The sequence below is a fragment of the Oncorhynchus clarkii genome, chromosome 6, assembly GCF_045791955.1.
Source record: "Oncorhynchus clarkii lewisi isolate Uvic-CL-2024 chromosome 6, UVic_Ocla_1.0, whole genome shotgun sequence".
Taxonomy (NCBI): domain Eukaryota; kingdom Metazoa; phylum Chordata; class Actinopteri; order Salmoniformes; family Salmonidae; genus Oncorhynchus; species Oncorhynchus clarkii.
Window position 1 is genome coordinate 36,469,883 of NC_092152.1, and position 21,688 is coordinate 36,491,570.

The 21,688-nt window shown below is 45.7% G+C and overlaps 1 protein-coding gene across 3 annotated transcripts in view; it reads left to right on the forward strand.

Annotated features, from left to right (window-relative positions):
* The first annotated feature begins 5,650 nt into the window (after positions 1–5,650).
* Positions 5,651–21,688, forward strand: part of LOC139411072 (tet methylcytosine dioxygenase 3) — a 45,897-nt gene continuing 29,859 nt past the window's right edge. For 2 of the 3 annotated variants that reach the window (XM_071156894.1, XM_071156898.1), the window contains exon 1: positions 6,569–6,654. In XM_071156894.1, coding sequence (XP_071012995.1) covers positions 6,583–6,654 — 72 coding nt within the window. In that variant the 5' untranslated portion in view covers positions 6,569–6,582. Of the gene's footprint in view, positions 5,783–6,568; positions 6,655–21,688 lie in introns of those variants that run through there. The other variant, XM_071156896.1, reaches the window with a different exon arrangement.

The following is a 21,688-nucleotide window of genomic DNA, read 5'->3' on the forward strand; positions in this document are numbered from 1 at the left end:
GGTCTGATGAAACAAAAATAGAACTGTTTGGCCATAATGACCATCGTTATGTTTGGAGGAAAAAGGGGGAGGCTTGCAAGCCGAAGAACACCATCCCAACCGTGAAGCACGGGGGTGGCAGCATCATGTTGTGGGGGTCCTTTGCTGCAGTAGGGACTGGTGCACTTTATGAAATAGATGGCATCATGAGGAGGACAATGATGTGGATATATTGAAGCAACATCTCAAGACATCAGTCAGGAAGTTAAAGCTTGGTCGCAAATGTGTCTTCCAAATGGACAATGACCCCAAGCATACCTCCAAAGTTGTGGCAAAATGGCTTAAGGACAACAAAGTCAAGGTATTGGAGTGGCCATCACAAAGCCCTGACCTCAATCTCATAGACATTTTCTGGGCAGAACTGTAAAAGCGTGTGCGAGCAAGGAGGCCTACAAACCTGACTCAGTTACACCAGCTCTGTCAGGAGGAATGGGCCAAAATTTACCCAACTTATTGTGGGAAGCTTGCGGAAGGCTACCTGAAATGTTTGACCCAAGTTAAACAATTTAAAGGCAATGCTACCAAATACTAATTTAGTGTATGTAAACTTCTGACCCACTGGGAATGTGATGAAAGAAACAAAAGCTAAAATAAATCATTCTCTCTACTATTATTCTGACATTTCACATTTTTAAAATAAAGTGGTGATCCTAACTGACTTAAGACAGGGAATTTTTACTAGGATTAATTGTCAGGAATTGTGAAAAACTGAGTTTAAATGTTTTTGGCTAAGGTGTATGTAAACTTCCAACTTCAACTGTATTTACAGTGTAAGATTGTATTGGTTAGGCCAGCAGTGAGTAGGATAGACAGAGAGAGGAAGCTGTAGCTGTGCTCTTTAGGTGAACTATATTGAGCAGAGGTTGAACATCTCCCTCTCCTCACATCCCCCTCTCCTCTTCTGTCCTCTCTGGCCCCTGTGTGGGTCCACCAGCTGTGTCCCCATTGCCTTGGCAACCACATCCCATCATCTCCATCTATTATTCTCCTCTCCAGACACGAGGTCTGACCACACATCTCATGGTGTTTACACCTCTATTGCCTTAGTCACAGGAAGCCAGGCTTATAATTTGGAAGGAAGGCCACGCAAGACTAGTATAGCCTATGTAGATTACTCTTAAAGATGCATATGGTGTTTATATGTCTACTGCCACTTTTATTTAACCCAAGGCTAAATAAGCCAGATAGGTCATTTAGAGAGGACATGAGGAGTGGAGAGAACAGGACAAGGACATCACAGGTCAGGAGAGGACAGGAGTGGAGAAGGACAGGACAGGAGAGGACAGGAGGGGAGAAGGACAGGACAGGAGATGACAGGAGGGGAGAAGTACAGGAGAGTAGAGGACAGGAGGGGAGAAGTACAGGAGAGTAGAGGACAGGAGGGGAGAAGGACAGGAGGGGAGAAGGACAGGACAGGAGAGGACGGAGGGGAGAAGGACAGGAGAGTAGAGGACAGGAGGGGAGAAGACCAGGAGAGTAGAGGACAGGAGTGGAGAAGGACAGGAGAGGACAGGAGGGGAGAAGGACAGGACAGTAGAGGACAGGAGAGTAGAGGACAGGAGAGTAGAGGACAGGAGTGGAGAAGGACAGGAGAGGACAGGAGGGGAGAAGGACAGAGGGGAGAAGGACAGGAGAGTAGAGGACAGGAGGGGAGAAGGACAGGAGGGGAGAAGGACAGGAGAGTAGAGGACAGGAGAGTAGAGGACAGGAGAGTAGAGGACAGGAGTGGAGAAGGACAGGAGAGGACAGGAGGGGAGAAGGACAGAGGGGAGAAGGACAGGAGAGTAGAGGACAGGAGGGGAGAAGGACAGGAGAGTCGAGGACAGGAGAGTAGAGGACAGAGGGGAGAAGGACAGGAGAGGACAGAGGGGACGGCTGTGGGAAGTCAGAGTGTTAGTTAATTAATACTGTTAATAGTGTTGTAATTACAGCCGGCCACCTCTTTCCACTCCTCCCCCTACCCTCATCACTGTGAGTTGCTGATTTTTACAACTCATTGTTAAAGTGGTTGTAATTAGTCTCCCTCCCCCTGATTCTTGTCCTAGTCTAGAGGGATGTGGGAGTGGTAGTGGGTTGTCACAGGTCTGGGTGAGTGAGGAGGATATTGGAGGGTTGCCGGGTTGGTAGCCCGGTTACACCAGACTGAACACCACTCATTCTTGCTTCACTTGTTCAATTTGTTGTAACCAAAGTTGTAAGGGAGATGGTGACGTCCTGGTTACCAGAACAGTTATCTGTCATTTGTGGGGGTGAGGGAGACTGACATACAGAGTACGTGGGAATTAGCTGAGATTGAGTTGGGGGAGGTTATTTATACAACAGGATTACAGTAATGTCATTGAGCAGATGGGATTTTGTGTGTGTGTGTGTGTGTGCGTGTGTGTGTGCTAGCACTGACTTTGCTAATAGCACATTTATTCATGGAAAATATATCTACTATGACTGAGATGTGGTTCTCCCACTTAGCTATTGTGAGATGAATGCACTAACTCGCTCTGGATAAAAGCGTCTGCTAAATGACTCAAACGTGTGTGTGTGCCTGCGTGCGTGCGTGTGTGTGTCTGTGTGTGTGTGTGTGCCTGCGTGCGTGCGTGCGTGTGTGTGTGTGCCTGCGTGCGTGCATGTGTGTGTGTGTGTGTGAGTGTGTGTGTGTGTGTGTGTGAGTGTGAGAGTGTGTGAGAGTGTGTGTGTGTGAGAGAGAGAGAGAGAGAAAATGGGGAGGGCTGTCTGGGGATGCCAGGTGCAGTGTAATCAGATCAGTCAGTGCTGACTATGAGATGAGTTGGAGATATATACTACACTACCCAAGGCAGAGTAGTCCACAAACGTCCGGCGTTAGAGTTGCGTGTCTGAGTCGAGGCTAACAGACTTTAGCTCAGATATTTGTATCACTCATGTTGGAGCGGTAATTTAGGCGTGCCACACAACGGAACCACGGCACGCCGGCAGGTACAATGACGTTGCTCGGTCGTCACCCATAACACAAACACGCTGCGCAGCCGCTCTTGCTGTACCGCTTACTACAAACACACCCCTTTATGCACACACATTCACACACACACACACACACACACACACACACACACACACACACACACACTGAGTGACGTCAGAGCAGGGAATTTCCATGCCAGCCATATAAGAGGCTGAGGCTCAGAAAGGCATCACAAACGCTGTATCACTGACTAGTTGCTTGCTTTACTACCACTCTCTCTCTCTCTCTCTCTCTCTCTCTCTCTCTCTGTCATTCTCTCTCTCTCTGTCGTTCTCTCTCCCTCTCTGTCGTTCTCTCTCTCTCTCTGTCGTTCTCTCTCTCTCTGTCGTTCTCTCCCTCTCTGTCGTTCTCTCTCTCTCTGTCATTCTCTCTCTCTCTCTGTTGTTCTCTCCCTCTCTGTCGTTCTCTCTCTCTGTCGTTCTCTCTCTCTCTGTCGTTCTCTCTCCCTCTCTGTCGTTCTCTCTCTCTCTCTGTCGTTCTCGCTCTCTCTGCCGTTCTCTCTCTCTCTCTCTGTCGTTCTCTCTCTCTCTCTGTCGTTCTCTCCCTCTCTGTCGTTCTCTCTCTCTGTTGTTCTCTCTCTCTGTCGTTCTCTCTCTCTGTCGTTCTCTCTCTGTCATTCTCTCTCTCTCTCTCTCGTTCTCTCTCTCTCTCTCTCTCTCTCTGTCGTTCTCTCTCTCTGTCGTTCTCTCTCTCTGTCATTCTCTCTCTCTCGTTGTCATTCTCTCTCTCTCGTTGTCATTCTCTCTCTCTCTGTCGTTCTGTCTCTCTCTGTCATTCTCTCTCTCTGTCATTCTCTCTCTCTCGTTGTCATTCTCTCTCTCTCTGTCGTTCTGTCTCTCTCTGTCATTCTCTCTCTCTGTCATTCTCTCTCTCTCAGTCATTCTCTCTCTCTGTCGTTCTCTCTCTCTCGTTGTCATTCTCTCTCTCTGTCATTCTCTCTCTCTCAATCGTTCTCTCTCTGTCATTCTCTCTCTCTGTCGTTCTCTCTCTCTCAATCGTTCTCTCTGTCATTCTCTCTCTCTGTCGTTCTCTCTCTCTGTCTTCAACATGAACTCGTTCTCTTTATTTTTGTGATTTGTGCTTTTTCTTTGACTAAATGGCTGTTTAAAATGTTTTTACACTTCTCTCAAAAGAGATTGTCAGTAAACCTGTGTAACTAACAACAATGAATCCAGGTAAGCCCATATACATCGGCGCTACAGGTGCCTGGCACTCTGTGAAGCTTGGAAATCACAACGGCCACTTTTCCTTCTTCACCTAGACTTAAAAGTAGAAGAAACTGGTAAACCCCAGATACAACTTTGTTCAATAGTTGGCTGGCATTCAGAGGCACATTACTAGTGTCAGTGAAAGCTAAACCGAGAGCATATTTTACCTGCGTCTGAGATGGTACTAGCAGATCTCTCTCCCTTTAAAACCAACATAAACAAAACACTCCCCCCCCCCAGACCTCCTAAATATGATCGGTATGTTAGTCTCGTAGGGTCAGTTTCCTAAAAGAGAACAACTCAGAATGGAGGGGAAGTTATTTTACTGTACAACCTTGGGGGTTATTTAGTCTTTCAGAATGATACTAATTAGGGCAGTGTGTTTTCTCTAATTTCATTTGAACTTTTGTCAATGAACTGTGCAACACAGTGTTCACACGGTACAAACATATGTTTCATATTCTACCTTGTGTTACGTTTGTACAAATTTCCATAAATTTGCACAATTCAGAAATGTTTGCTACATTATGTCTGTGTGTGTGGATCTTGAGTCAGCATGTTTAAATGGCTGTGGTGCTGTGTAAGTGTCTGTTCCCCGGTACACAGAGAGTGTGTGTGTGTGTGTGTTTGTGTGTGTGTGTGTGTCCGTGTGTGTGCACTGTGCACTGTAGTCCAGTCCAGTTATTGCAGGCAGCCCTGACACAGATGGTCTTCAGCTATACCACATACCAGAGGCATTGTTTAGGGAAGCTGAGCTCAAGGAGATAATTGACAGCCATAGAGAGGTCCCATCCCCCAGTCCACCTTCCGTCTATCTCTCTCATTCTCTCTCTTTCTCTGTGTTATTCTCACTAACTCGATATAGGGCTGCATGTGCAAGCAAGCATACACAGACCCCCCCCTCCCTCTCTCTCGCTCTCTCTCTCTTTCACCCTAGCAGCAGAGCTCAGGCTGGCCGCTGATTGGTTGCTTGACTCTCTTTGTGTGCGGTGTGTAGCGTGACGTTTCGCCGGCCGTGTGTGTGCGTGTGTTCATGCGAGTGTATTGTTGAAGAGGAGGTAGGGGGGGAGTATTCACATCACGAGTGCAGTTAGTTTTACTCGATGGAAAGACTGAGAAAGAGAGGAGGGAGGAGGGGGGTTTAAAGAAAGGAGAAGGAATGGGGGGAGAGAGTGTGTAGAGCAGCAGTGAAAACGATCACAGAGGCTGGATTTGTAAAAAAATCCTCACTCGTGCGTGTGTGTGTGCGGTAGACCTATTAGCATAGGGGAACGAGGGAGGGAGGGAGGGAGGGAGGGAGGGAGAGAGGAAGGGAGGGAGGGAGAGAATGTGTGTGTACTAGGGCTAATGTAAAACAGGATTAAAAACACAAGATGGCTTCCTGAATGGGTTGGAGCACAGACTAGAGAGAGCGAGAGAGAGAGAGAGAGAGAGAGTGATAGTAGAGGTTAGACGAGAGGGAGCTTGAGTCCTCTGATGGGGATACGGCCATCCGACGGAGAGAGAGAGAGCAGCACACCAAGACAGATTGGCACACTGGGTAAATATTAATTACCAGGCAGAATGCCGGACAGGGACACAGAGAGCCGGGAGAGAGAGAGGGGAGTCTGTGGGGTTTATTTGAGATAGAGGAGAGGGGGGTGGAGAGACCAGGAGGGTTAGCTGGAGACAAAACACTGCCGGCACTCTCAACAGCTAGAAGTGGTTAGAGGGGCATATCCAATGTACACTGCTGCTATTCTGTGTTCATTGTTTCAGGACTTCAATTATTACTGCTGTTACTGTTACAGCCCCTTTCTAGTGTGATGGAGTGGATTATTTAAACGTGTTATTATCATCGCATTGACCGTAACCTATGCGTGAACAATGTATATGAATTATAAAGACGCTGTAATGCATGACCATTTACAGAAATATTGTATATGTGCATGTTGTCATGGTGATATTCAAAGGCACATTGCTACAATCGTGATCAGAGGCTATCATCCTCGTTCCTGATGCATTACATAATTCTATCATTTAAAATAGAATCCTTGCTCTCTCACTGTCTCTCACACTCGCTCATAGCAGTGGGGACGCGCCGGCTTGGCTTGCCATTTGAAGGCAAATAGAAGTGATATGTGTTAGGGTCCTTTCCTGTCAGGAGGAGAGAATTTGAGAAGGGGATTATGAAGACAGGGTATTCTTTAGGTGCTCATGTTGTCTGGATTGACGTGTCGTCTCTTTGGAAAGCTCTTGTCGCATTGTTCGATTGATTGTTATTCTCCCCCCATTTCTCTCTCTCTCTCTCTCTCTCTCTCTCTCTCTCCTTCTCCCTTTCTCCCTTTCTCCCTCTCCTGAATGGCTGGAAAGGTGGGACATATTGAGGACTACAGGAAAGCCTGGTCGGTAAAGCCCAGTCTGGCAACAGAGGTAAGAGGAAGACTCCTGGGGCAAATACTGTGGAGACAGAGCTACTCTTTCAGACGGCCTATTATGTGCTGTATTTCTGGGTTATTAGTGGGATTGGAGGGCTTGAATCCTCGTGTTACCGCAGTGGGGGGGGGGGGGGGGGGGGGGGGGGGGCGACTGACAGATACACTGACTGGGCTGTCATCTGTCTGCGATTTCCCCGTGTGTCTGTTCTGTTTGTCTTGGTGTTGTTGGTTTAAAAGAGAGAAGAGTAGTTGGAGGCTTGCAGACGTTAGAAGGGAGGAAGGGCATATAGTGCTGCAGAAACCGGTGTGTGTGTGTGTGTGTGTGTGTGTGTGTGTGTGTGTGTGTGTGTGTTTGTGTGCACGCGTGCACTTATATCATGGAGCTTTACACTAGCCCTTGATCAACAGACAAACTGACAGTAAATAGACATCCACATGTCATCTGTCTGTTGGCGCTCATGCCGGTGACCACGTGTGGTTTGTGTTCAGAGTTGTCTGAGCTCCATCTCACAGGAGAAGAGAGGCCTTTAAAAAGGCAGGCGTGTGAACAGACTTATACTGCAGCGCGGTGCAGTGTGTAGTTAGTTAGTTATCTTCCCCCTCTAGCTGGCTGCATGGCTGCTAGCTCAGAGCGCAGGCTTTATCTGGCGGCTGCGTTTTGTGCTAGGTTGCTGTGATTAAGTGGCAGGCGGCGAGGCTGGGCCGGGTTTGAAGCGTCCCGGGCTGGGCGGCGATTGGCGGCAGATCCAGGCATGTGATGAGAGAGGCGGCCAGCGAGAGCAGGAGGAGGATGAGAGAAGGAGGAGAGGAGGAAGAACCGTACCCACAGGTTCAGGAGCCAGGGAGTGGGCCCTCCTCTCAGAGTTCGGAAGTCGGCCGAGGGAGTAAAAGTTAGCGGGTCAGACAGACACGCATGCGCACATGTTTATCTGGCAGAGTGTGTGTGTGTGTGTGTGTGTGTGTGTGTGTGTGTGTGTGTGTGTGTGTGTGTGTGTGTGTGTGTGTGTGTGTGTGTGTGTGTGTGTGTGTGTGTGTGTGTGTGTGTGTACTATAGTAACCTCTAGCACGTGGCCTCTAAGTGCTGGCGCGCCGCTGTTCTCTGGTCTGCCAAGTCGTGGCACGCTTGTGTGTTTATATACGAGGTGAATCTCTGAGCTCTGGGTTCAGACGGAGGATTCCGCCCATGCTGTCGCTGAACTGGCAATCTGTTTAGAGAGACTGGCATAGCTAATCAATGTCCAGTATTCTGACGTATGTCTTGTTTTTTGAATGGATTCTTTCATTGTAAGATTGGTTGTCAAAGTTGAGTTTGGGCATGTTGATGATCAGTTGAATATGAGGAAGGAGATTCAAGTTTAGCCGTAGGCTTTTCTTGTTGCGCTAATGATCCTCACGGTTTCCGTTATACATGTTCAGACGGTCAGGGAATTGGTTGTCATGCTACTTTTGAACTCAGTGAACTTACTACGGTCCAAGTGCTGACACATACTTCTCATCAGCTAAGGCTGTTGGTCACCATCTGTTGTTGTCATGATTCAAGGATCATTCTGGAAAATAGTCAAGACTGGCTCATACATCCACACAAACAACGCCCTGTTGAAGAAGCACTCTATAAAAATCAAGTTTTCACTCTTTAATTCTCCAGTGTACACATACAATATACAAATATATATATATATAGTTGAAGTCGGAAGTTTACATACACTTATGTTAGAGTCATTAAAAATAGTTTTTCAACCATTCCACAAATTTCTTGTTAACAAACTATAGTTTTGACAAGTCGGTTAGGACATCTACTTGGTGCATGACACAAGTCATTTTTCCACCAATTGTTTACAGACAGATTATTTCACTTATAATTCACTGTATCACAATTCCAGTGGGTCAGAAGTTTACATACACTAAGTTGACCGTGCCTATATCGACATAAACTGAAAGGCCGCTCAGCAAGGAAGAAGCACAGGGGTGGCAGCATCAAGTTGTGGGGGTGCTTTGCTGCAAAAGGGTCTGGTGCACTTCATAAAATAGATGGCATCATGAGAAAGGAAAATGATGTGGATATATTGAAGCAACATCTCAATACATCAGTCAGGAAGTTAAAGCTTGGTCGCAAATGGGTCTTCCAAATGGATATTGACCCCAAGCATACCTCCAAAGTTGTGGCAAAATGGCTTAAGGACAACAAAGTCAAAGTATTGGAGTCGCCATCACAAAGCCCTGACCTCAACCCTATAGAACATTTGTGGGCAGAACTGAAAAAGCATGTGTGAGCAACCTGACTCAGTTACACCAACTCTGTCGGGAGGAATGGGCCAAAATTCACCCAACTTATTGTGGGAAGCTTGCGGAAGGCTACCCGAAACGTTTGACCCAAGTTAAACAATTTAAAGGCAATGCTACCAAATACTAATTTGACCCACTGGGAATGTGATGAAAGAAGTAAAAGCTGAAATAAATCATTCTGTCTACTATTATTCTGACATATCACATTCTTAAAATAAAGTGGTGATCCTAACTGACCTAAGACAGAGAATTTGTACTAGGATTAAATGTCAGGAATTGTGAAAAACTGAGTATAAATGTATTTGGCTTAGGTGTATATAAACTTCCGACTTCAACTGTACATATAATGTATACATTTGAAGTATACACTGCTGTTTTTTTTACATTTAGCTTCAGCTCTAGAAGGGTTACTGGTCTTTGTAGTATCTCTTCAGGAAACACTAGAGCAACGTGAGCGGTTGCAACAGACTGTGCTGGCGTGATTTCTCTTCTCTTCATACGCAGTTATTTCCTTTTCTATCATCAAATGTGCACTTCCACCATCTGCAGATACATGTAGACTGGTTACCGGAAAGGTAGACGGAGCAAAGACATGAATTAGTCATTGTGTTTCTGATTACAAATGGAAAGTACAGCGCTAGCAGGTTTGGTTGAACTGTACTGTGTCCCAAATGACAACCTACTCCTATGGTCCCTAGTCAAACACTAGCTATATAAGCAATAAGGTGTCATTTGGAACACAGCCATGTTGTGGAATCCCCACCCTCGATTAGATTAGAAAGGGTTAACCGTGACCTCGTTTATGTGGTAACAGTGAGTGGCAGATGACATCACTGTAATTTGAACTGTGATGAGATGGGTTGCGTGTGTGTGTGGGGTGGTATTTACAGAAAGCGTGCGGCCTTCCAGGTTAGTTACATTCAGCGTCATTTTTGTTGTTGTTGACCTGTCACTGAATACGGTTACAGGCAGACAATGATGTGATTACTGTCGATAGTCAGATGAATATAATAGTTCATTTAAAAGAATAAACTATCTATTTCCCCAATAATCCTGTTTACATGGACATATCTGAATTCAGGCTACCTGATGGGACTCAAAATAAACGTTCCACCACAGCGACCATGTTCTTTTTGGGAAGCGTATTTGATTCTGAGTTCGGACATATAAAGTTTGTATGTGAAAACGATTGCTAAGTCGCATAGATTCAGTTGTTCTGAACTCACTTCATACATTCAGTTGTTCTGAACTCACTTCATTCATTCAGTTGTTCTGAACTCACTTCATTCATTCAGTTGTTCTGAACTCACTTCATTCATTCAGTTGTTCTGAACTCACTTCATTCATTAAGTTGTTCTGAACTCACTTCATTCATTCAGTTGTTCTGAACTCACTTCATTCATTCAGTTGTTCTGAACTCACTTCATTCATTCAGTTGTTCTGAACTCACTTCATTCATTAAGTTGTTCTGAACTCACTTGATTCGGGCAAAAGAGGGAGGCTCTCTCGGCTGGTGCTAACACATGCACAGATCAAATACACCCCTGGAACACCGATTTGAAGGTGTTGACACGTCCTAATCATTTGAAAGATGGCTCAGGAAACCAGGTGTTTTAATCGGCGTATGCTTCCTTCGACTTTGACCTGACGCCGATTTTAGATAAGCAGAGTAAGTTGTTTGCATGACTATTGCATTATCTGCCTACTGCCATAATCAGTTTAATATCGAATTATTACTGTGCATGGAAACGTAATCATGGTCCTGATGCCTGTTGCCAAATGTCCATCTACTGTTTGTTGGATTGAGGAGGTGGGGTTTTATAGTGCCCCCGTGTAGAGGAATTGAACTCAAATGGAGCCGATTGTTGAATGTGATTGACCAAGTGTCAGTGCTTTCCGCTATGAGTCTCAATGCACTTGTGTCCTATAGATGACAGCTCGCAACGTCTTAAGAACGAAACTTGTCGAGCACAACGAACAATCATTCATCGTGATTACTTTCCCATTGGTTACGTCAGATATTCTAGAATTATTACTCAGAAATCATCAAACCGTTATGCAAACCACTTCAAATCAAGTGACTGTCTCCCCGTATTACTCACCAATCAAGATGCGCAGGAAACATATTGAGCCCCAATGGGATCCGAAATGACATTTTGATTCATGTTCTGCATTCACCCACTAATTCACCTCCCCTGATGCAGACTCCAGGGACCACTCAAATGTCAAGAAGGGATTGACTGTCATCAGCAGCTCTCTTGTAATGTGTCTTTTCTAATTAATGCTCTCTAACAGACGCTCGTCCCAGTTCCCAGTCATGTTTCTTCCCCGTCATGGGTCTTGTCTGTGGGGCTGACTGAGTGCCCGTGGCTTGGCTTAAGTCCTGGCATGGATCATTGGCGCTGCCCTGTGTGGTTGAAGTGTCGTGGCTCTCGTCCGTGCCGGATGGCGTCTGGTTTCTCCTGGAGGACAGAGTGGCTGAGCGGCCGAGCACCGCTGCCTGCCACGGTTAATGAAAAATGAATGGAGGGAGGAAGAGGAGGCTGTTGTGTCATGTCTTAAATTCTCACCTCTCTGCTGGCTGCTCTCTCTCTCGGAGACTGGGAACCAACTCTGTATAGTACAGTACTACACAGGAACCAACTCTGTATAGTACAGTACTACACAGGAACCAACTCTGTATAGTACAGTACTACACAGGAACCAACTCTGTATATTACAGTACTACACAGGAACCAACTCTGTATAGTACAGTACTACACAGGAACCAACTCTGTATAGTACAGTACTACACAGGAACCAACTCTGTATATTACAGTACTACACAGGAACCAACTCTGTATAGTACAGTACAACACAGGAACCAACTCTGTATAGTACAGTACTACACAGGAACCAACTCTGTATAGTACAGTACTACACAGGAACCAACTCTGTATAGTACAGCACTACACAGGAACCAACTCTGTATAGTACAGCACTACACAGGAACCAACTCTGTATAGTACAGCACTACACAGGAACCAACTCTGTATAGTACAGTAATGAATCCAGCCAATCCACAACCTTTCTCCGCCAAACCATGACTATATGACAGGATTTAGAAGTTATCCCTGTAGCTCTGTTTTGAGTTTTCATGATACAGTATTGGAGTCTGGTGTGAAAACACATGGTTCCAGTCGGCTAAACTCTTAGAAAAAAAGGGGTCCAAAAGGAGTACCTTTTTTGGTTCCAGGTGGAACACGTTTGGGTTTCAGGTAGAAATCTTTTGGGTTCCATGTTGAACCCTCTGTGGAAAGGGTTATACATGGAACTAAAAAGGTTCTACCTGGAACTAAAAGGGTTCTTCAAAAGGTTATCTTATGGGGACAGCCGAAGAACCCTTTAAGGTTCTAGATAGCACCTTTTTTTTCTACGAGTGTAGGCTACAAACTTATAGGCGATACAGGAGGGCCTCAAGTGGCTTGAAAATGTTTGTTTACAACAAACGTCATGGTTGTTGGATATGTAGGGTATGTAGTAGTTGATGTAAAGCATGACACAGAGCAAGGCGATTGATGCTATAGGTTCTCTGCAGCGTGACAGGCAAGGAGATCGCTGGACCTTGACTTGAACATATGGGGGGGGGAAGGTTCTCACTCGATTCTTTCCCTTGTATCTATACATTTCTCTCTCTAGCTCCCTCTCCCTCTCCCTCTCTCCCTCTCCCTCTCTCTCTCTCTCTCTCTCTCTCTCTCTCTCTCTCTCTCTCTCTCCCAGTGTAGCCCTCCCTCTCCCTCTCTCTCTCTCTCCCTCTCTCTCTATTCCGCTCCCAGTGTAGCCCTCCCCCTAGGTGTTATGTTGTTACACCGGAGTGGTTTTATTCTCTAATATTTTCCCTCCCTGTACTGTTTATTGTCTGTCTGTCTTTGATGGATGGGTCGTAAGTCAGACTCCTCCCCAAAGTGTTCCAACTGAAAGTTAGTACTGATTTAAACAGTATAACCTCATCGCGCTAGTGACATCATCTGCTATCAATTCTACTGTCTTTGTCAACTACAGTATGTACGGGTATTATTTCCACTACTACTTTAAACCCTTTCACCCTTTCTCTCCCCCCCCCCCCCCCCTCTCTCCACCATCTTCCCTCCACCCATTCCTTGCCTCCTCATATTTCCCTCTATTTTTTCGTTCAGTCCCAAGTCTTTCCCACAAAGACCAGTCTTTCAAAAACACTATTCCTCCTTCACTTTCCTCCCCCTCTGCTGGTGCTGGAGTGCTTTTGGTGGCTCCGCCCCCTCCCTTTTCCTCCCTCCTCTCCTCCTTTCTCCCCTTCTCTTTGTGAGGAGTGGTGTAGTGGGGCAGGCAGGCAGGCAGACCTCTCCCTCCCAGCTGGGCTGTGTGTGTGTGCGTGCTGACTTGCACGTGCCATGTGTCAGGAAGGGCATAGTCAGGAGCTATGACACAGTGGATACCTTACACTTCCCTGTTCCTCTCTGTCCCCCCTGTCTGTCCATATCTCTGTCCCTCTCCCTCTCTGTGTCCATCTGTCTGTCCCTCTCTCTGTCCCCCTCTCTGTCCTTCTCCCTGTCCCCCTCTCCGTACCTCTCTGTCCTTCTCCCTGTCCCCCTCTCCGTACCTCTCTGTCCTTCTCCCTGTCCCCCTCTCCGTACCTCTCTGTCCCTGCCCAGAGCAGAGGATGAGCTCACAGGTCAGGGACAACACCGAGGAGAGGACAGGGACAGAGTTAAAGAAAACAAGAGAGAAAGAAGAAGAAACGGATGGAGAAAGACAGAGAAATAGTAAAAACTTCAGGGTTTTCCATTAACCGGTATTAGCTGTCTTTTGGGCAATGTTTTTGTTTGTTTTGAAAAGCCGATAAATAAAATTGCCGCTGGCCAATTGTCCGGGAGAAGAAGAAAAATATCGAATTGCGAAATAATGTTCCCCCCTATTCATTGATGGACATAACAGTGGATTGAAATGCATTTGACTGGTCATGTTTATCGGTCTATAGGTTAATTTAGCATAATCTTGTGGAATTGAATTTCGGCGTGTAGCGTATATTTGCTATGTATTTTATTTATCACACGTGAACAGCATACAGATACAGAGCCTTTGAGCTAAACATCTGTCAGACAGCGCGAGAGCCGCTGCTACAGCATCGCAAACAGCCAACGCTGAGGCAACGGAAGGCAGGCTTCATCAGCGCGTCACACGCCACTTTGCAATGAGCTGGAAGCAGTATGCATTTTGAAAACATATACTTAATTGTTTGAAACATAAACATTTTTTTTTAGACATATTATGAGGCATGTCTTACCTTGCTTCAAAGTAGCCGAGCCAAAATCAGACCATATTTGTGGAGGCAACTATTTTATATCAACTTTCTTTCATTGTCCAGTAGCCAAAGACACAACCCATGCTATTAGCAACCCATGCTAGTTTTTGCCTATTAGATCTCACCTCTTTCTACATTTCAAATTGATATATGTACCTCTCTGTCACATGAAACCGCTCGCATGTGCCGTGCCCTTTTGACAACTGTGTTTTCCTGCTAATTGCATTATGGAACGAACTCTCCCGAGGAAACTGCTTGCTGCCTTGTGTGCATTGTTGAGCATAATAGTCTATCAACATTTTAAGCTAAAAGTTCTGATCTGTTGCATCTGACTCATTCCTTTTAACGTTTTTTTCATTCTTATATAGCCTAGTTGTATGAATTTGGGATCTATCGTCCCCCAACTGTCCCAGAGTCAGTTTGGAATAGACCTTTTCTTTCCTGACAAGCTGACCAATGGAATAGGTACGCTTTTCTGCTATGGGTGATAGTAGATTGACATAGGCTAGTGATTCTGCTGTTCATTACTCCTCTTGTTGGCTGAGGAAAAGTACATGTGGACTGTTCTTCTAACATGTTCAAAGTGCACATCAGGATTCGGTAAGAAGGGCCCGGCACATCGTTTCAGACTCAATTTGCATGTTCTGTGAATATGAATGACCATAATGTAAATGTGATTCCTGTCATTCTGAGCACCGTGGGTGGACGCCCTAATCAGGTTACGCACCCCGATGCATATGGGTCCGGTACATTTCTCAGATGTCTGGCGCCACACAACAGACACCCTGCCTAAAAGGTAACTCTTTTTTTTCTTCTGAGAGTGTAGAGTGTGAGATAAAATAAGACAAAGGAAGGAAAAACAGAGAGAAGGAGTGAGCGGAACGACGAGGATAGATTCTCAGATATCTGTATTCTATGCTACACTTCCAGTTCCACTCAGCACCTGCTCATTCACCCTCACCAACACACCCAATGACCCTTGTTTACATTTCAGCCATTTAGCAGAAGGTCCCACCCAGAGCAACTTACAGTAGTGAGTGCGTACATTTTCATACTTTATTTTCTTCTTCATACTGGTCCACTGTGGGAATCGGACCCACAACCCTGCCGTTGCAGGCGCCATTCTCCACTAACTGAGCCACTTGGGGCCACCTTCAGTCATTGTATGCGTGTGAGTGAGAGCACAATCAATCAATCAATCAATCAATCAATCAATCAAATGTATTTATAAATCCCTTCTTACATCAGCTGATGTCACAAAGTGCTGTACAGAAACCCAGCATAAAACCCCAAACAGCAAGCAATGCAGGTGTAGAAGCACAGTGGCTAGGAAAAACTCTCTAGAAAGGCCGGAACCTAGGAAGGATCCTAGAGAGGAACCAGACTATGAGGGGCGGCCAGTCCTCTTCTGGCTGTGCCTGGTGGAGATTATAACAGAACATGGCCAAGATGTTAAAATGTTCATAAATGACCAGCATGGTCAAATAATAATAATCACAGTAGTTGTTGAGGGTGCAACAGTGTGTTACACAAGCCAGCCAGCCTGTACTCCGCAGAGAGCCTTTACGTGTGCTCCCCAGTTTACGTGTGCTCCCCAGTTTACGTGTTCTCCCCAGTTTGCATGTTCTCCCCAGTTTGCGTGTTCTACCCAGTTTGCGTGTTCTCCCCATTTTACGTGTTCTCCCCAGTTTGCGTGTTCTACCCAGTTTGCGTGTTCTACCCAGTTTGCGTGTTCTCCCCAGTTTACGTGTTCTCCCCAGTTTGCCTGTTCTACCCAGTTTGCGTGTTCTCCCCAGTTTACGTGTTCTCCCCAGTTTGCATGTTCTCCCCAGTTTGCGTGTGCTCCCCAGTTAACGTGTTCCCCCCAGTTTGCGTGTTCTCCCCAGTGTGCATGTTCTCCCCAGTTTGCGTGTTCTCCCCAGTTAACATGTTCCCCCCAGTTTGCATGTTCTCCCCAGTTTGCGTGTGCTCCCCAGTTAACGTGTTCCCCCCAGTTTGCGTGTTCTCCCCAGTTTGCGTGTTCTCCCCAGTTTGCGTGTGCTCCCCAGTTAACGTGTTCCCCCCAGTTTGCGTGTTCTCCCCAGTTTGCGTGTTCTCCCCAGTTTGCGTGTTCTCCCCAGTTAACGTGTGCTCCCCAGTTAACGTGTTCCCCCCAGTTTGCGTGTTCTCCCCAGTTTGCGTGTTCTCCCCAGTTTGCGTGTTCTCCCCAGTTTGCGTGTTCTCCCCAGTTTGCGTGTTCTCCCCAGTTTGCGTGTTCTCCCCAGTTTGCGTGTTCTCCCCAGTTTGCGTGTTCTCCCCAGTTTGCGTGTTCTCCCCAGTTTGCGTGTTCTCCCCAATTTGCGTGTGCTCCCCAGTTTGCGTGTTCTCCCCAGTTTGCGTGTTCTACCCAGTTTGCTTGTTCTCCCCAGTTTGCGTGTTCTCCCCAGTTTGCGTGTTCTCCCCAGTTTGCGTGTTCTACCCAGTTTGCGTGTTCTCCCCAGTTTGCGTGTTCTCCCCAGTTTGCGTGTTCTCCCCAGTTTGCGTGTTCTCCCCAGTTTGCGTGTTCTACCCAGTTTGCGTGTTCTACCCAGTTAACGTGTTCCCCCCAGTTTGCGTGTTCTCCCCAGTTTGCGTGTTCTACCCAGTTTGCTTGTTCTCCCCAGTTTGCGTGTTCTCCCCAGTTTGCGTGTTCTCCCCAGTTTGCGTGTTCTCCCCAGTTTGCGTGTTTTCCCCAGTTTGCATGTTCTCCCCAGTTTGCGTGTTCTCCCCAGTTTGCGTGTTCTCCCCAGTTTGCGTGTTCTCCCCAGTTTGCGTGTGCTCCCCAGTTAACGTGTTCTCCCCAGTTTGCGTGTGCTCCCCTGTTTGCTTGTGCTCCCCAGGCGTTTGCCTGTGTGTATCTCTGCCTGTGTGCGTCTCTCTCTCTCTCTGTGTGTGTTACATGAAGTGTGTATCAGACCAGATGACCTTGATGGCATGAGGCTGGAGGGGAGTAGGGTGTGTAACGTGGGTTGGGGGACGGAGGGATGGGGTCAGGGACTGACAGGAAAACATTAGGTTGGGGGTTGGTCTCTGCTCTGTCAGGAACCTTGAGCAATGATCTAATTTGGGTGGCTGGACCGTCTAATCTATTGATGGTATTTGACCTAGGCTATGTTACTCCTTAGAAGACTTGCACTGTACACGCCCTAGACCTCTCTGTTGTTTTAGAAGATGTGACTTAAGACATATGGTATGTTCTGACACAAGCCTCCCTACAAATAAGGTGAGAGGGTTGAGCATAGTTGCATCAGCCACTAGGCTTACATGCTGTCTTATATTTGCTGTTTCCTCAACACTGAGAGCTGGATTCCTCTGTACCCTGTAGAAATAAATGATACATTCTTTGAGTTTCACCCACCACCTGTGCCTTCTTGATACAGTAAACGCATACATGTGTTGATTTGTGTGTGAGGGGGTGTGTGTTTTCTTTGTCAGTGTGTGTGGGTGACTGTTTGAAGGAAAAGATGAGTCAGTCCGTCTTAGTCATGGTAGAAAGAGGTGAACCCAACACACGGCCCCAGCTGCACTCACTCTATTCTGTCATCACTCCTACAATGCGTTGTGAGAGAGAGAGGGAGAGTTGAGATGTGGAATCACATCTACTGATAAATCTGAGAACTAGTCAGATAATTATTTCATTTCTGAGTTACCACATACCACGCACCTCATGCTCAAATAGAGTACTCCTACCGTAAGTGTTGAATTGCCCTTTTGTTTTTTCAAATCATCACATTCTCCTTCTTTAGGCCCCCTCATTAAACCAGCACTGTCTTGTTATTATTCACTAGTACATCAGCTGACCACTTGTTGCTATGGAACTACCCACTGACCACAGACGTCAGTCCAACGACTAGTTTTGATTTACATTTGGTTGAGTTGTCAACTAACGTGAATTCAACGTAAAATCGACAAAACATTTCACCATGTCATTGGATTTAGCTAAAGTTGGGTGAAAAAAAGACTCAATTCCCTTACGCGGATGACTTTTTCCATATCCAATTATTTTCCCACGTTGATTCAACATCCTCACATTATATTTTTTGGTTGAAATGACGTGGAAACAATGTTTATTCGACCAGTTTTTGCAGAGTGGCTACCCTGCAGTGTTTTGAGAGCAGAGCACTCACTTTAGCTCATTTCTGTAATGCTTGAGAGTTGTCTATGTGCTAGTTGTGTTCTTTACAGTTGGAAACAAAATATGTCTGTCAGGGGTTTGGCAGTACTTCAATTGTTGTGACTGTCTGGCGGTTTGGGTCTAGGGAACACAAGGTAGTCAGGGGTTTGCCTGAAGGACTTCAGTTGTTGTGACTGTCTGGCGGTTTGGGTCTAGGGAACACAAGGTAGTCAGGGGTTTGCCTGAAGGACTTCAGTTGTTGTGACTGTCTGGCGGTTTGGGTCTAGGGAACACAAGGTAGTCAGGGGTTTGCCTGAAGGACTTCAGTTGTTGTGACTGTCTGGCGGTTTGGGTCTAGGGAACACAAGGTAGTCAGGGGTTTGCCTGAAGGACTTCAGTTGTTGTGACTGTCTGGCGGTTTGGGTCTAGGGAACACAAGGTAGTCAGGGGTTTGCCTGAAGGACTTCAGTTGTTGTGACTGTCTGGCGGTTTGGGTCTAGGGAACACAAGGTAGTCAGGGGTTTGCCTGAAGGACTTCAGTTGTTGTGACTGTCTGGCGGTTTGGGTCTAGGGAACACAAGGTAGTCAGGGGTTTGCCTGAAGGACTTCAAAGTACACGTGACAGTTGTGTCTGCAGGTGGTTGAGACATAAGAACCCCTCTCTCTGGTGTATTGCTGAGGAGATCACAGAACAATAGTTTCTGCCATTTGGGAGTAAAGTAGTCTCCTTTGGTTTTGATGAGTCTGATGGAACATATGGTTACAATATACAGTGCCTTGCGAAAGTATTTGGCCCCCTTGAACTTTGCGACCTTTTGCCACATTTCAGGCTTCAAACATAAATATATAAAACTGTATTTTTCTGTGAAGAATCAACAACAAGTGGGACACAATCATGAAGTGGAACGACATTTATTGGATATTTCAAACTTTTTTAACAAATCAAAAACTGAAAAATTGGGCGTGCAAAATTATTCAGCCCCTTTACTTTCAGTGCAGCAAACTCTCTCCAGAAGTTCAGTGAGGATCTCTGAATGATCCAATGTTTACCTAAATGACTAATGATGATAAATACAATCCACCTGTGTGTAATCAAGTCTCTGTATAAATGCACCTGTACTGTGATAGTCTCAGAGGTCCGTTAAAAGCGCAGAGAGCATCATGAAGAACAAGGAACACACCAGGCAGGTCCGAGATACTGTTGTGAAGAAGTTTAAAGCCGGATTTGGATACAAAAAGATTTCCCAAGCTTTAAACATCCCAAGGAGCACTGTGCAAGCGATAATATTGAAATGGAAGGAGTATCAGACCACTGCAAATCTACCAAGACCTGGCCGTCCCTCTAAACTTTCAGCTCATACAAGGAGAAGACTGATCAGAGATGCAGCCAAGAGGCCCATGATCACTCTGGATGAACTGCAGAGATCTACAGCTGAGGTGGGAGACTCTGTCCATAGGACAACAATCAGTCGTATATTGCACAAATCTGGCCTTTATGGAAGAGTGGCAAGAAGAAAGCCATTTCTTAAAGATATCCATAAAAAGTGTTGTTTAAAGTTTGCCACAAGCCACCTGGGAGACACACCAAACATGTGGAAGAAGGTGCTCTTGTCAGATGAAACCAAAATGGAACTTTTTGGCAACAATGCAAAACGTTATGTTTGGCGTAAAAGCAACACAGCTGAACACACCATCCCAACTGTCAAACATGGTGGTGGCAGCATCATGGTTTGGGCCTGCTTTTCTTCAGCAGGGACAGGGAAGATGGTTAAAATTGATGGGAAGATGGATGGAGCCAAATACAGGACCATTCTGGAAGAAAACCTGATGGAGTCTGCAAAAGACCTGAGACTGGGACGGAGATTTGTCTTCCAACAAGACAATGATCCAAAACATAAAGCAAAATCTACAATGGAATGGTTCAAAAATAAACATATCCAGGTGTTAGAATGTCCAAGTCAAAGTCCAGACCTGAATCCAATCGAGAATCTGTGGAAAGAATTGAAAACTGCTGTTCACAAATGCTCTCCATCCAACCTCACTGAGCTCGAGCTGTTTTGCAAGGAGGAATGGGAAAAAATGTCAGTCTCTCTATGTGCAAAACTGATAGAGACATACCCCAAGCGACTTACAGCTGTAATCGCAGCAAAAGGTGGCGCTACAAAGTATTAACTTAAGGGGGCTGAATAATTTTGCACGCCCAATTTTTCAGTTTTTGATTTGTTAAAAAAGTTTGAAATATCCAGTAAATGTCGTTCCACTTCATGATTGTGTCCCACTTGTTGTTGATTCTTCAAAAAAAAATACAGTTTTATATCTTTATGTTTGAAGCCTGAAATGTGGCAAAAGGTCGCAAAGTTCAAGGGGGCCGAATACTTTCGCAAGGCACTGTAGGGCTAATATGTGTATAGATTTATATCATCGTGGGTCGATTTAAGTTAAAATCATTTTTCACATTTAACTTTGACAAGAGTGGATGTTAGTTTATCTCGTCCTATACATAAAGCGCCAGTTTACCGGGGACAGATTAAGCCTAGTCCTGGACTAGATACAAACTCAATGGGAGATTTTTACATTAAATTATTTTAGTGTCCAGGACTAGAAACAAACTCAATGGGAGATTTTACATCAAATTCTTTTAGTGTCCAGAACTAGAAACAAACTCAATGGGAGATTTTACATCAAATTATTTTAGTGTCCAGGACTAGAAACAAACTCAATGGGAGATTTTACATCAAATTCTTTTAGTGTCCAGGACTAGAAACAAACTCAATGGGAGATTTTACATCAAATTCTTTTAGTGTCCAGGACTAGGCTTAATCTGTGTCCAGTAAACTGTCCCTTTATGAGTCCACACATGGACAGGGCCGTCAACTTTGGTGTGGCTCTGACGTACTGAGGTGAAGACTACAAGGGCCTATAGGGCTCGTCAGGGGGGTCTTGACACACTAAATAAGTGAGTCTGTTGTCTGAGCTGTGGTGGCTGCTGGTCTGCTCATCCCAGGGGGTGTATCACAGAACAGTAGCACTAACCTAAAACTCCCCCAGTGTTACCATAATATATAGCTTTTTTCTGGGAAGATATTATTTGTATGAAAATGTTAGCTTCAAAAAATGTGAGAGAAAATGTATTTTAAAAAACAGTATAGTTCTGACAAGTGTAGTCTGCTACTAGCAGAAAGCATCTATATATTGGCCAGTGGAGGCTGCTGAGGGGAGGACGGCTCACATTAATGGCTGGAACGGAGTAAATGGAATGGCATCAAACACCTGTAAACCGTGTGTTTGATGTAT